Here is a 16,023-nt window from a genome sequence, read left to right on the forward strand (position 1 = left end):
TTACAGTCCCACCAGCAGTGTAGAAGTGTTCCCGTCTCTCCACATCCTCGCCAACATTTGTTGTTTTGTTTTTTTTTGATAGAGGCCAATCTCACTGAATTATTATGCGCTTGGACCACATGGTGTTTGAGAACCAAAGTAATTTGCTAACACTTAAGTACTACTGACCAGGTTTGCTTGTTTCAGAAGATAGTTCATAGATAACAGAGCTCAATGGATTTGAGTAAAAAGCGTTGTGGTAAAGTCCCTATTCTACAGGAGGTGATCTCCTGAGTGGAGTTTGTGTATTCCTGGAAGTGTGGAAAACAATCCATTGGGCTTTAGGAAGAAAATATTTCAACTTCTGTATGTATCCATTTCAAAAATCTAAAATAGAGAAAGACACTATCCTTTTAATATTGAATACATGGGCTACTGATTCTAGGCCTTCATTTTATCCTTCTGTCAGACTTTCACGGGATTCACATGATATATGAAGCTTTCCAAGAGGGGTCCACACTTGAAAGGTTGAAGGTGGCCTCCCTCCACCCCCATTTCTTTGCTTCTAGCCTGTTGCAATTTATTATAGTTTATATGTCCTTAATTACATGGATTTATGGGTGATATAACCTAAATAATAGAATATTTACTTTCATTTTGTATTGAGATGTAAAGTGATGTGAAAATATTTTAAAACACATAGACACTTGCTGGTTGCTTCCTGCAAGTTACTAGAAATTCTGTCAGGTTTAAAGAGGGTAACACATTTTTCTTTATAAAATGAATTATTCTCAATTTGTCGAACTCTATTTGTGATGACAAATGTCTTTCAGTAGTATGAAACCTACTGGTTATTTCAAAAAATAAACATACTGTCACATCGAGGTAAGGATATTATTATAACAATGGATGAAAAAGTAAGTTTTTTTTTTTGAAGACAATTATACCATGGAAAGATCGTTCTTTAAAAAGATGTTTGGAAATTTTTCTATTGTTAAGTGATTTTGTTGATGGAAATAACGTAAATGCATACCTACAAAAACTCTCATATCTGTACTATTAAAACATTTGTGGCAAGAAATTTCTAACCTGTTTAAAAATCTTTCAAGTGAAGATTTTCAATGGTTTTTGAACTGTTTTATTAAAGTTCACAAAATGATACAATATCTTATTAGCTTGCAGGAACTGACATTAGGAAAAAGGAAAATGTACCAGCCAAATCTCAAAGACAACCTTAGCATTTGGTGAATGTGATTAAAAAACTATATGATTTAGTAGGCACAACCAATGATATACATCTTACACTTTTTTATTTTTATGAAGTATCTTGTCCAGTTATGACAGCCAAGAAAACATAGTGTTGAAATAAACTGTACTTAGGATAAGACTTTTGAATCATTGTATCACAAAGAGTTTAACAGAATTTTCAAAATCTTTAGCATATTTAATTATATTGTTCTCACTAATACTGCTATTAAAAATAATTTTTAGTGAGAGAAAAAGGGTTTATGTATCATGAATAAATAAAAAATTTAATTTCATCTTTATTTTAAATATTTTATCTATTTGTATTTAATCTTTTATTTCATTTTTATATAATTTGCCTTTTATTGCTAGTTTTGAATGTTTCATACCATACTTATATCTGTATGGTACATATGTATCACTTATAAAAAAAGATGTGCTTGTGTGTGTAAGTATATGTATACTATATATCTAAAGCATGCAGCATGGAGAAATGCATCTCAGGGCTGCTTTTATTTATTGCTGTGATCACTTCCCTGAAGAATAAAAAAATCCAATTTTGTTTTCTAAACTAGAATTTCAATTTGATGCTGTGACACACTCAATCTGGGAAGGTTGCTGAAAACGTGAATAGCAGAAAGTAATGGAAATAAAGGAGGATAAGTAGGACTTTTATTTTTACTCACTCCATTGACCATCAGGAGAATTAGGGCGTGGTCAGCTGATGTTCGAACTTCTATGTCAAACCGAGTCACCTGACCAAATTTCCCTCTCCTCGTGATGTCCCTCACCACAGCATAGCTAGAGCCATCAAAGAAGTAACTGGCAGCCCGACTCTGAGTGAAGGCCAGTTTGTCTCTGAAATGGAAGCAGGAGGGTCATATGAACATTACAGTTTCTGTCATTCTTTTCAAGTGAGGCCCCTTTAACCCATTCTCATAACATCTTCTGTGGATCTTACAACATTTAAATGAAGTCCTGTTGTCTGCATGGAAGAGATAAAGAAGTATTTATAGGTAAGTTAAATGGATTGTTTTTAATATATTTCTTCTCTATCCTATGTGCTAAGACAGCTGATGTCTCCAGGGATGCTCCAGTCTCTGGAATCCAAAATCAAAGCTGCAAACAAGTTAACATTTAATACATGTGTGCGCTCATCTACGGTAGAGAAAAACTGAAGATGTTTTTGTAGGTGTGACTATTACACAGTTGCAAAACTGGCTTCCCTTAAGAAAAGTTCGAGAAACTGAATATCGACTTGCACGTGTCCTGTCTACTGCTCTTGCATGACCATCAAAGCTTTTAGTACTCTGAACTGTCTCTTACCTGGCACAGGGCACCGACGTGGAGGGGTCCATGTTATAGATGTGCTTAAAGTTGTACAAGCTGATCACATCATTATTCAAAGTGGCCAATTCCAGGCAGCCAGCGAAGCCAGGCAGGTTTAAGCTGGCAGGAAGCTGTGTGATAGAAAAAGTAAAGTCAACCATCTCATGACCATATTTCACCCGGATATCACAGAACAGACCATGGTTCAGAATTCTACTACCCACTGAGCTGAGCTTTTGAAATGATATAAGTCCCTCCCCCAAATCATTATAGTTTTATGGATTTATAAAAACAATGACCATAGATTTGTAATGAGTGGAAATATAGCTGGCTAGCTTACCTTGAAGTTTGAAGGGACTCCTCCAACGTAAAACACAGCGTCCTCAGCGTCCAGATCCAGCAGGGAGTCATCTCCCGCAAATTCCCCCTTTTTAATAAACTTTTCCTCTGCGGTGCTACTTAGGCTTGGGACTGTTAAAAATACCTTTCCATGTTTTCCTACCCTATTGACATACAGAATTTTTACTCTTTATTGGTCAGACAATTTGTAGAAAATACTCTTTTAAGGTCAAAATGTGAATGCTCCCTCATCACAAAATTGGTGATTTGATTTTACCACATTAATAAGCATTTATAGAATATCAATAATCAATGGGAAGGGGAAAAAAGACATTCCATCCTGGAATTAATTCATGGCTTGGCTAGGTGAAAAGATCTAATGATCAAATTGCTTTTAGAAATGATGACTTTTTTTCTTTTCTTTCCCATTAAGGTATTTGGGAAAGAATATAAGAATTATGGAAGAAAGGAGATCGAGAATAAAGGGAAGAAAATACTACGTATAGCACCCACAGGAAGACTCTGTGTGTGCGTGTGCGTGTGTGTGTGTGTGTGAGTGCATTCGACAGGTTTCTATGAAATGTGCACATAAGCCCAGGCTCATGGGTTTACTTTACCTTTCAATTTTGACAATGCTGAAGTGAGCAGGCCAGGAGCTGACGGGTTTGGAGTCAAGGGGAATCTCCACATCCTTAGTCCCCAAATTATAGACATACACCAGGTTATCATTTTTGATTGCAAGACCCATATACTCTTTTTTGGCCTGTAATGTTAAGAAGTCACTTAAATAAAATTCATATGAATAGGTATCACCTTTTCTTTTCATTTCTTTAAAGGACAATCAGCAATCCAAATACTTGGCTGTACGCAAATGACTTCTGGCCGGAATTATTACCCAAAGTTCCTGCTAGACTGGGCAGCAGCCTCCCTGTGGCAGCATCAGAGTTTGATGCCTCCTGTGCCTGCTCTGAGTGCGTCCCGGACAGGGAGGTACCAACTGTGGGCTTGCAGAAATGTGACGGCTGCCAAGAGCGTGCTAATGCTGTTAGGCTCACCCAGGGATGTACGCAGCCCGACAATACCGATCACTACACATCTTCAAACAGAATTCGGCATCAAACGTAATGGGCTGCTGTTATTCCGAGGGTCTTTGAGATGCTCCATTCAGACTCATCAAAGTTAGCAGTGTAACGATGACAGGAAGCAATCCCAGAAATATCCCACACAGAGAAGAAACTACCTGTCCTTAAATCACTCCTTTGCTCTTGCCATTAAAATTATTTATATCTTTTGAGTGACCAGAGTGGGCATTTTGTTTGTTTGCCTAGGTAGCTTTATTTTAGGCAAGAGAAAAAACAGCTTTCCTTTTTAGTATGATTCCCTCCTTTAAAAGCTCGTGTTCTTACGTTTTTGCTCCCGAGGTACAGGACGAACTGATCTGCAGTCCCAGCCTGTTCCGGTGGCTTCACGGGAGGTTTCATGTACAGGCTCAGGGACGTGAAGGCCTTTAAGTCATCCACACTGGTCTTGGGGTGCACTTCCACGGCTGACTGGCCATCAAACATCATGGAGACTTGGATCTGGAGTTGTAAAATTGTTTCATTAAAAAGTTCTCTGCAGAAACGGTTCTCAAATAGGGGCCCTAAGCTCGACTCTCCCCCATACCTTTATTTATTTACCTACATCCTCATCTTCTTGGAGAGAAGATTTAAGGCAGATTTACAACACCATAGTTTAAATTTAAAGTGGGGTGAAAGAAAGCAAACAAAGTGGTGACAAAGTAGGTCCAAGAATGAGGATAAATACGAATTCAGCAGTGAACTATATTCTTGATTTGGGTGAACTGAACAGCTTGAGGGGATACCTGACCAGTTATATAATTCTCAAGGCCCGTAAAATTTATACAAAAACTAATTTTTTAGGAGAAGTAAACTAATCTTTGATACTAAGACAGCTAGGACTTTCTCCCCAGGGTCCCCACCACAGGAGCATGGGGTGAGGATGTGAGCAACATCCTTGACCATGGTCTGTACAATTGGGAGGATTCTAGACACAGGTTTGTAGTCTTAGACCAGGTTTCAGAACTTAGCTCTACCACTTACTAGCTATATAACCACGAGCAAGTCACTTAACCTTCAGTTTCCTCATCTTTGAAACAAGGACAATAGAGTTGTTGTGAGAATGAAATAAGATCACAACTATAAAGTGCTTTCCAGTGCCTGCCTGTATCATTATAACAACTGCAATGATGAGTTCACTAAGGGGCTTCTTATAATGATTTTCAGAAAGGCATCACAGAAAATTCAGTAAATGATTTTCTAACAGGCCCAACATAATATACTGAACTGGTCTGATTCATGGGTGATTTTTAGAGTATTCAAAAGTGGATGGACTGTGTATACTCATGCCATTTATCCAAATATTTCTGAATGATTACATGTATTTACATTAATTAATTATTATTGATAATCATATGATTAGTATTAATTATCAATTAATATTAATAATGTAGATGGTCAGTGAGCACAAGACTATATTCCCAAGTGCCTGAAGTGCAGCTGCCCCACATTGCCAGTTGAGTAAAGACCTAGGCATCTTAATAAACAATCAAGCAGCGTGCAGGATTAAAGTCTTATGGTAGTAATCGAGAGTCTGAGAAGGATGCATGTCTGCACGGAAAGCATCTCACTTTGGGGAACTGAGCAAGCTCCCAACTCGCAAAGGTAGGGCCAATACTCTCTTTAGAAAATAGTTCTAGGTGATTAAGACCCGCAAGTTACACTCCACATAAATACTATTACGAGAAAGCATTCCCAGAAACTGAGATTTTAGAATGCCATTTCTTGATATATCTTTAAGATAAACCTTTTTTGAAATGTTCGCTGGGGTATCTAAATAAGGTAATTTGTTGTAAGAGATCATTTATCATATATTGTTTAAAAGTCAGGTATATTTACCAAGAATTATCTCCTTCATTATAAAGTAGTTGATTTATAACTCTTCTTTCTGTCAGTAATTAGGGCCAAAGTCTGTTCAGGCCAATTCTAATTGAAAAAATAAAACCATATAATTTGGTTGTAAAAAATGAGCCTGGTCCATAAATTAAAAAAAAACAAAACACAAATTAAAACGAGGTCCAAGAAAAGCCCTTACTTTGCCACACTGAAAATGTTAATTGTGCCAGGGTATGTTCCTACCAATACTGGCTCTAGTTATCTTGCTGCTGGGTTGCTTCTGTATTCAGTGGCCCAGAATGGGGGTCTTTGTTGAGTTTATTCAACTTAGCCAGTGTGCAGTTCCTCAACCAAGCTTGTGCGTGGTCAGTTAAAGCGTCACACAATCTATGTTGTATCAGAGAATTTCTTGAAGAGGTAGGACAGATGGGAAAGATTATTTCATATGGTAATTGCACTAAAACAGCTGTTAAAACAACGAATAATAATAATAATGAATTGGGGCTTAAATTGGGACTTAATTTCTTTTGCTATATTAGCTTTGTGGACTAGGTTAACTCTGTGGTTCTTAATCCTGGCGACACATTAGAATAACACAGGAGCTTTTAAAAAATATAGGCGCTGAGTCCTTCTTCTAGAGAGCCTGAAATATTGCTTTGAGGTTGAGACCAGGAATTGGTTTATTTTTCAAAGCTCCTCGTGTGATTCTAATGAGCAAATGGGGCTGAGAACTACTGAGTTGGATAATAGAACAGAAAGGTCCCAGGCTCTGGAAGCTGCCAGAGGAGCCAGAGCTTAACTTCGTGCTCTCATGATCACTGAGTGACTGATGACTCCCTTCGTCAGTTACCTTGCTGGCGACACTTCTGGTCTGAGCAATGAGCTCGCGAATCCTCTGGATGCTGGCAGAGACATTGCTTGCAGGCCGCTTCTGCTCAACCGTACGAAGCTGATCCAGGAGCTGAGGGACAACCTCTGTCAGATTTCTTACTGCAGTTAACAAAAATTAATCACTTGAGTAAACAGCTCAATATTAAGCACACTTTAGGAATCAGGTGAAGAGACAACACGTGATTAATTTTGGTAGAACTTAAGAAATGATCTTTAATCCTGCAAAATTAATAATAAAGCCCAAAGCATAATCAGTTTCTATTTTGTGACATTTATAGTACGTATTGGTTTATAAATTGTATGTGGAGCATGCTAATGCACATTTCTAAAGGGCAAGAACCGTGACAAACATACAGATGTTCCTTTAACTGTATACAGGTTCTGCTTGTATTTCTCATATAACAGATATAACAGGGCAAAAGGAATGTTGGGCAAAAAGAGGTGGAAAGGTTGTTTTCCAGAATGCCTATGCACATATCACGCTGCTGCTGCTACTGTCTCAGCAGAGGCAGAGCTAGATGGAGGAAACCAGGTAGCACCCAGGAAAGTGACAGCTGTGCCAAGGAGGGAGTGGGCAGCTATGGTCCATGGGTCCAGACAAGGGTGATGCTACAAGCAGATCATACTGACCTTTTTTTCCCCCTCTAACATTTGACTGACCTTCTTCCGTAAGGGATCAACCTTACATTGATACAAACGATTGCTACCATTATTTCACGTAGAAAAAATTATGACTCTTTACCAATTTACCTACTGTTTATTTATGTGAAATACATATATATATTTCATATGTATACACACAGGCATATGCATGGATAGATGAACTGAGCAAATTATTTCCCTATTCCCAAGCTAACTTCTACAATATTCCAATCCAAAACCTAAATGAAGAAAGTCATTTCTTAACACAAGATGGGTAGAGTTTAATGGCCAGTTCCTCAGGTGGATTCAAATTGTGAAGTTTCTAAATAATACCTGCATCTCTAGCAGAGTCCACAGCAGTGTTGTAAGCAGAAGAGTCAAAACTTTGCAGGTTCTGTGACCAGCTGGTTAGATTCTCAGCCATCGGGGCGGTGGCCCGTTGCACCTCCATTGTCGTTTTGTTTGCTTCCGCGGTGATCAGCCTCGACTGACCCAGGCGCTGCTGAGCGTCCCCTTCACACAGAGCACAAGGTCATTCGCTTTGCAGAGAAGCAGCACATTTGTTGGGGAACATTAACTTCTATTTAATCGCTGGTATGAAACAGACCTCAAATTTTGGGCTCTTAAGCAAAACTAAGATCTTTAAATATATATTAATTATGGTATAAGTTAGGTGCACAAGAACAGTGTAAGCAGTATGAATAAGTGAGTTTGAAAGACTCTAAAGTCTTCTTAAAACCATGTGGCTCACTTAAAACATTTTCAAATTAAGAGGTAAATTAAAAAAAAGCATAATAGTATTTCCTCTTTTGCGATCTTGTGAGATAGACATAAAAAAATGCATATGAGATTTTAACCCCTAAGAGGTTTGTGTCTGAAATTCATTGTAAATATCACTTTCTTTTTGAAAGAGTATTCTTGTGGAACACTTTTGCCATAAAGATGATGCAGTACAGAAGTTGATAAGGAAAGGTATTTTTTAATGAGAAAAGCAAGTTTCAAAAGAGTATCATTAGTGAAATCCCATTTTTGCTAAAAATCACATATTTAAAATAAAAATAATGTAAGTTTACAACAAAAAATTTTGTCTAGGTAATGGGATTATAGGTGATTTTTCTTCTCTGTATTTTCTAATTTTTCTATAAGGATCATGTATTACTTCTATAATGAAAATAATTAGAAATCACTTAGGTGATCTTGTAACTTTTTCTAAAGTGAGGAAACATTTCACTCAACCTCATATGCTCTGGATTCTGATGAATGCTGGTTTGAATCCTGGATCTGCTTCTTCCTAGCTGCACCTGTTGGAGTAAGTTCCCTAACGTTGACAAGCCTCAGGGATCACATCAGCCTAAATGTGAGTGATACTTGTCCCCCCATGAGATTAAGGCACGTTGAACTTAGCCCAGTGCCCCACACACAGTAAGCACCAGTAACCAGTAGCTCTGATGGTGAGGCTTCCCAATGAATGACCGACGGCCAGAGCGTTGGTGTACTGTAGTACTGCAGCAACTAGGATTTGCTCCTTTTAGTGAAACACCCAGATTCAGCAGTAGTGTTTTAACCTTCACTATGCTGAGGAAGGCACATCTTCTGCCAATCACATCCTTCTAAGACACCACAGCATGCCCAGATTAGGCAAGACGAGTGCTTTTGTTTCTCTATTTGGGCTCATTGGTCTCCCTGCTTTATATAAGAATGATTTGACATGTAACGGAGGGATGCTGTTTATAGTTGGGGCCAAAGAAATCCAATAACCAAATTAGGGCATGTTGTTAACGAGGAAGGATGTTCATAAGAAAGCTGTTACCAAACAGTATAAATAGCATGATCCCATCGAAACACACACACACACACACACACACACACACACACACACACACACATGGAAGATTGAAAGAAAACGCTCTCAAATTTAAAGGTGGTATGACTATAGCTTTTATATTTACTTTCTTCTTTTTATTTTATAGAACTTCTTTTTTGGGGTAATGAACATAGGTTCTTTTGTCATCAAAAAACCCCATTTATTTATAAAAGAAAAAACAAAACAAGTAAGGAACCATCTATTCCTTCCTCAAACGTTTATCTTACACACCAGTGAGCCACAGATGAGACTGAAGCTCTCCTGTGCTTCTTACCTCTCTCTGCTGCTTGCAGTTGCTTAACAGCGTCACTGAGTCTGTTCTTGAGGGCACTCTTCCGCGCCAGGGCTCCACCCACACGTCTGCTGGTGTCAGCCACCGCCTCGTCACTGCCTGTGGAGAAGCAGCAGAAAAAAGTACCAATAGGTCCAAGATGCCTCAAAAAGTCTCCATTTCAACAATGAAAATTCTCATTTGTATCATAGAGTTACCTGCAATATTCTGAATATTCTGAACATAGGTCATCAGTTCTGGAAAGTAGCATTTAAAATTAGAGGTGCAGGATTACAGGAAACTTGTAACACTGCTTAGGAATGACTTAGGATGCTGTAATGCTTAATTTCTTTGATTGAAAAATATAGCATTGCTGTGAGTAATAAGACCTAGCAGCACAATTGGTAAAGACCCAAAAAGAAAAAAAATCTATTTATAGGATGATGACTGGTTATATAAGAATAATTTTTTCTTAATTGTTTTGATAAAGTTTTAATTGATATATAGCATACATCTAGAAAAAGGCAACCATTACATGTGCACAGCTTGACAAATTTTCACAAGGTGAACACAAAACATAACCAGCACCCAGAACAAGAAAATAGAAACTTATTAGCACCCTTGAAGCTCCTTAGGGAGGGCCCTATGATTACCCAAAGATGACCACTTCTGAATTGTGAATTTTATCTCCATCTGTTAGTTGTGTCTGTTTTTAAACTTTATTTAAAAGAGATGATACAGTATTATAATCTTTTATATCTTTTTCTTAATCTCTATAGAGTTATTAATAAGTCTTGACATCGCAGTTTAAGTCTTCCAGCTTTGTTTTTATTCTTCAAGATTGTCTTAGCTATTCTTGGCTTTTTCTTCTCATTGTCATAGAAATTCTAGAATCATCCTGTATATATATATATATACACACACACATATATATTTAATAAACATTAATTTAATATTTAATATACTTTAATTGATACTGTATTGAATCTATAGATAAATTTGGGAGAATTATAATTTTTATAAATTTTAATCTTCTTAAGGAATATGGCATTTATTCTTCTTTAGATCTCCATTTATTTAGATCTTCTTTAATTTCTTTTAGCAGCATATTATAGTTTTATGTGTAGCAATCTTAGTTTCTTTCATCGGATTTATTCCTATGTATTTGATGTTATTGCAAATGCTGTTATTTTAAAAACTTAATTTCCTATTGCTGTTTATAGAATTAAACTGAATTTTTACACATTGAGTTGGTAATGTGGGGCATCCTTGTCTTGTTTCCAATCTTAGTGGAGAAGCTTTCAATATCTCAGTATTAATATATTTGTTGGATATTATTTTATTATTCTTTATTAGATTATGAAAGTTTCCATCTAATCCTAGTTTTAAAGTCATGAATAGGTATTGGGTTTTGTTAAAAGATTTTCCCACATGTAGTGAGATGATCATATGAATTTCTCCTATATTCTTTAAATGTGGTAAATTATAATTGATATTTTAAATGTTAAACTATCCTTGAAATCCTGCAATAAACTCAAGTTGGTCATCATATATTGCCATTTCTATGTGTACTAGATTTGATTTGCTAATATCTTGATTAGGATTTTCGCATCTCTATTTATAAGAGAATTTGGCTTATAGTTTTCCTTTTTTATAAGTCCTTATCTGGTTTTGGTGTCTAAGTTTTGTTGGCTTCATAAAACAACTTGGAGAGTGCTTTCCTGTCTTCTGTTTTTTGTAAGACTTTGTGTAAGAGTGGTGTTATTTCTTCTTTAAATGTTTGGAAGAATTCACTGGGAAAGCCATCTGAGCTTTGAGATTTCTTTTGTGAGAAGGGTTTAATTTATGGTTAAATTGATTATACATACGTATGTTCTTACAATTTTATCAGATTTTCTATTCTTTTTGTATCAGTTTTGATAAATACCCTTTTTCTTACAAAATTATTCTTGAAATTGTGCTTGTGGAATAGTTCCTAAACTTGGGTTATCTTGGAGCAAATCCCAACAGGTCATGATGTATTAATAATATCAGCCAGTAATTCTTTTTTTGTATGTTTTATTTCTGCTTGTGTTTTGCTTACTTCCAAAGCATTGAGAATCTGTTTCTTCACAAACAGCAAAATAATTTTTATCATTTCTCATTACACGCTTCTCTTTCTCTGCAATGAGCTTGTAAATATACACCCTCCCATGGTGCACTTTTATTTTCTATTATACTGTCTTGGTGTGCTTGGTTTACTGCTATCTTTTCCCCCATACGCGTATATCATGGCGGGGAGGGCTTAGTCGATATTGTCACCAAGTACAGTATAACCAAGTACAAGCACTTCTTTCTCGTTCCCTCTGGGTAGTTGGAGAATTTCCCAAAATTCAAAGAGAGACTTAAACCTGCTTTGTAGTTTTATTGTGCCCCAACTCCCTCCTTCTAGTTTCAGTTTTCAAATATTGTGTTACAATGTTTTTGCTCTTATTTTAGGGTCTTGTGACTGCAAAAAACACTGCCTGAGATACTGAGAAAGAATATATTTAACTCTGTATTTGGAGGTCTTGTTAAAAATAGGAGAAAGAAAATCTATTTTGGGTTCAATGTTTATAAGAAGAAATGTTTCATGAAAAGTGTGTCCTATATGGAACTTATGGTCTTACATAAACATTTTTCATTTTGCAAATGAAGTAGAATATTCCTTTAAAATGCAGCTTCCTGAGATTATTATAGATTGTTAACTGTTTGACGAAGAAAAGGAAAGTTGGGAAATAAAGATTACTAAGCACTGAAAGTCATTTGTAAATGAAGAAACAATAATCTGAAATGATAATGTAATTTAGTAGATGACTATGGTTTAATTTGAAAACCTGAAACCAGATCTGCAAAATATTCAGAGAGGCTGATGTAGAGAGATTTATCAGACATAAAACATGTCATTCCCAGAATAGAAAAGTTGCTTTCTTGAGGTTCAATAACTCAATAATGACAGGATTGAGAAAATACATTACAAATTATCCAGAAGAATAAAATATTTAAGTCATGGCATCTAACCAGAGTATGTTAGACAAGAATTTGTTAGGGGTCTTCACAACACAAGAAACAAAAGCTATACATAGATACAGCAGTGTTTACTTAGAAATATTTTACTATTTATATTCTAATTCTTTACTGCTAATATTCTAATTATTTTCCAAAGAGTATGTTTAGAACTAGACTCATATAATAAATTAATTAGACTTACATAATAGATTATAGAATAGAGAAATTTAGCACTTTTTCTTGCCTTTGTTTTCCCAGAAAAAGAAAATGCCAGATAATTAAATAGTTAAGTATTCTGCATATGAAAAACAAAGTGCATTTATTTTCTCTATAGTGGCTCTTGGCAGAAGGAAAAAAGGAGAATGCACTGTTAGACTTCAGATTAATTGCTTTGATAAAACTGTGTAAAGTTTCCAGTTTCAAACTTGGCCTTTGTTTTTAGTTGGTAGTTAGAAGTTAGCTAGATAATGAATTTCCAACCACATTAGTCAATGTTCAAATATCTTTAGAAATTAGTTCATTACCTCAGAGATGAGTAATGTTTAGTGAAATTCTTAGTCCATTTCATTGTTTTTAAGGGTAACTCACAAGATTCAAAATTGACTAACATGATTTCACTTTTATTTTTCCATCCCTCTCCCACACTTGGATGTGCATGCTTTAGCAGATGCAAACACTGGTCTTTGGAAGTACTTCTTTCCATATGGTCATTGTGTTTGTCCTAAATACAGCAAACTGTGTAGGACACAAACTACAAGAAAGTGCAAATAACCAGATGGCTTTGTGGTACCCTGTCATCCTAATTGACTCTCACAGTGATGGCCCATTCCTTTGTGGTAAAAATTTTAAAGGGTCTTCTGAATTGTTCGAGAGAGATGAAATTACGGGCAATATAGTTTTAGTGTTAAGTATATTTTATGTTATTTTTTCCTTAAAAATTGGTATTTGTGGTAAGTTTCTATTAATCAGCCTATTTGATTAACAGAAATATCCACCATAGATATATGTTTTCATGTAGTTTCACTACATGGAAGGTTTTTTTTTTTATCACAATTTATTTTAAAATCTTTGCTTTTTTATGACTTGACTCTGAGCAGGGACTATTGATATATTATTCATTGTAATGTTATTTATTTTTTAATCCTAGAGTTTGGAACTCTCTGTCTACATGTGTGAAAGGAGGGAAGCAGCTATAAATCAGAAGGAAGACAGGAAAGTGAAGATATTTACTAGAATCTGCCCTTGCTTGCAGTTCTCTGGCTTGATTGAGGAGGTTCTCGCTTTCATCTTTATGGTAAATGATTTGAGTATCAATCCCACTCACAGCCTACAAAGGAATTGGGTGGAGAGAATAAAAATGACGGCAGAAGAAATCAGTTTTTCATATTTTTAGGATTTAAATGACACAGTTTATCTGCTAAACACCAAGCAAAATTCATAGTTTCATTTTCATAGCTCAAAATCAAGATCAAATGTGAACATGAGAAAAAAAGTCTTTGGTATTTTCAAGATAAATGTTTTTTTTAGGAAAATTTAGTGAACTTAGAATAGTGTATCCTGGCCAAGGTCCCACCAAAGTGCTTGTCACATAGAAGCTATTTAGTAAATAATTTTGAGTTGAAAAAATCTGAATGCATGCATAAAGCATCTACTCTATCAGCAGGAACTAGTCATAAATATTTTTTTTTTCGGGAACTTTGGCTAAAAAAAGCTGTCAAAGGAACTGGTATTTGCTGACTGGAGTACAGCACATCTTGAAGAACTTATTATACAAACTAAAACCTTCCTGGCATAAGTAAAAGGGTCTTTCCTTAGTTCCCCTGGCCTTTCTGCCATTTGTATTTTACACTGGGAAGCTCGAGAGATGACATCAGAAAACAGAAAAGGCATAAAGTGGGAAAAGACAACGTGCAAATGAACTTTCAAATAGGGGAATACTCACATCATAGATTCGGTCAGTGACGTTCAAAGCAAATTCTGCTGTTTCATTGGCTTCACTAACATAATTGACAATATTTTCATAGACATTTGATGCATCCAAAGCCTTCTGTACCAGCCCATTCATATCTGAACTGTGCAAATTTCTGTTAATAAACAAACTTGTCATTACTTCTCCTTCTAACCTCCTTGGGAGACGGGGCCATTTTTAGGGCTTGATCCTAACATTTCCAGGATCACAGATGCTTCCATCCTATTATCCAAAGTCACCTGGATTTGCAAGATTTTCCTGAGCCACCCTTGCTAGGATCACATCTTCTCTGCATTCCTCTGCCTCTGCTGTCCCCAAGACTTCACCCCATTTTAGCTCCACGGCAGCTGCCTGGCTGGCAGTAGCTGCAGGAAAGGACATAATGATTTAAGGACAGCCTTCTGCACCTCCCTGAGAGAGAGTTTGTTTAATGTGGTGGAGGTCAGGCAGAGGAATGAACCCACAGTCATCGTCACCTACTACTTATCCAAATCAGCATTGTCATTCCCTCTCCATAAAGGAAGCTGAGGCTCTGAGGGAGGGTGCATGTGGCTAGGGCACGCATCGTTAAGGTTTGTGGCACTCCTGCGGCCTGACTGCATCCTGTATGCATACAGCCCCACCTCAGCCCACCCTCACCCTGCCCTTCCACACCTGGTCCCTGCCTCTGCCCCTCTCTGGATTGCGTAGGGTTCACAGAACATTTACTGAGTCTCCAGCATGCACTGGGCACTCTTGCATACAGGGGCTGATCACGGCACGTGCCTCCGAGGACTGATGTATGACATAGATCAAATACATAAGTGCTTGGTATCCTGTGCCTGGCATCCGGTAACCATCAGGGCTTATGATTGTACCTAACCTATTTCCTGAATCGGAATTTCAAACTCTGCGTGTATCCACACAATTTATTTTATTGACAAATACTCCTTCTTCCTCTATAATATAAAATCTACGCCTTAAATCCACCAGTTCTTTATTTTTTTCTCAGTCCCAAACATTGATGACTAGTATCACGTCATTCATCAATAACATCCGGAAGGTCCTCTGTGACCCAGTATATGCCATTGCAGAGCCCACTCTGGTTCCTTGTGGTCCCCGAGCTCAGTTGATTGTTTCTCAGCCTCCCCACCCAGCTGCAGTCCCTGCAAGCTCTCTTAGGCTCAGAGCAACTTCTCGTGTGTGCCCTAGGCTACTTCCCTCTCTTTTGTCCAAATCTCTCATTATTCTGCCTCCTTTGCAGCAGGGCTGACTTAGCCAGTGGGCACACTAGGGACTCAGGGAGATGTTTTCAATTCATTTTTTTTTTAAATCAGAAGAAAAAATGAGGATGATAGTAATGCTTATGTTAGTCTTTATACCAATGCAAATATGAAATAAAGTTTTTAATTTTTTTTAATGGAGAAAGGGGCCCATCCAGGCAAAAGTACCCAGGGCCCACAGAGTCATAGTGCAGCTCTGCTCTGTAGAAGGGATTCTAATCCAAATGCTTGCTATTTGTTCCTCCCCACCA

At 36.9% G+C, this 16,023-nt stretch overlaps 1 protein-coding gene across 2 annotated transcripts in view; it reads right to left on the reverse strand.

Moving 5' to 3' along the window:
- LAMA4 (laminin, alpha 4) overlaps positions 1 to 16,023 on the reverse strand; it is a 132,589-nt gene that overhangs the window by 29,911 nt on the left and 86,655 nt on the right. For both annotated transcript variants that reach the window (XM_012645091.1, XM_012645090.1), the window contains exons 15-24: positions 14,484 to 14,625; positions 13,772 to 13,868; positions 9,518 to 9,634; positions 7,713 to 7,892; positions 6,697 to 6,836; positions 4,299 to 4,472; positions 3,510 to 3,655; positions 2,894 to 3,056; positions 2,551 to 2,684; positions 1,911 to 2,082 (exon numbers count right to left, since the gene is read on the reverse strand). In XM_012645091.1, coding sequence (XP_012500545.1) covers positions 1,911 to 2,082; positions 2,551 to 2,684; positions 2,894 to 3,056; positions 3,510 to 3,655; positions 4,299 to 4,472; positions 6,697 to 6,836; positions 7,713 to 7,892; positions 9,518 to 9,634; positions 13,772 to 13,868; positions 14,484 to 14,625 — 1,465 coding nt within the window. The remainder of the gene's footprint in view (positions 1 to 1,910; positions 2,083 to 2,550; positions 2,685 to 2,893; positions 3,057 to 3,509; positions 3,656 to 4,298; positions 4,473 to 6,696; positions 6,837 to 7,712; positions 7,893 to 9,517; positions 9,635 to 13,771; positions 13,869 to 14,483; positions 14,626 to 16,023) is intronic.

Source organism: Propithecus coquereli, unplaced genomic scaffold, assembly GCF_000956105.1.
Source record: "Propithecus coquereli isolate 6110/MARCELLA unplaced genomic scaffold, Pcoq_1.0 Scaffold225, whole genome shotgun sequence".
Taxonomy (NCBI): Eukaryota; Metazoa; Chordata; class Mammalia; order Primates; family Indriidae; genus Propithecus; species Propithecus coquereli.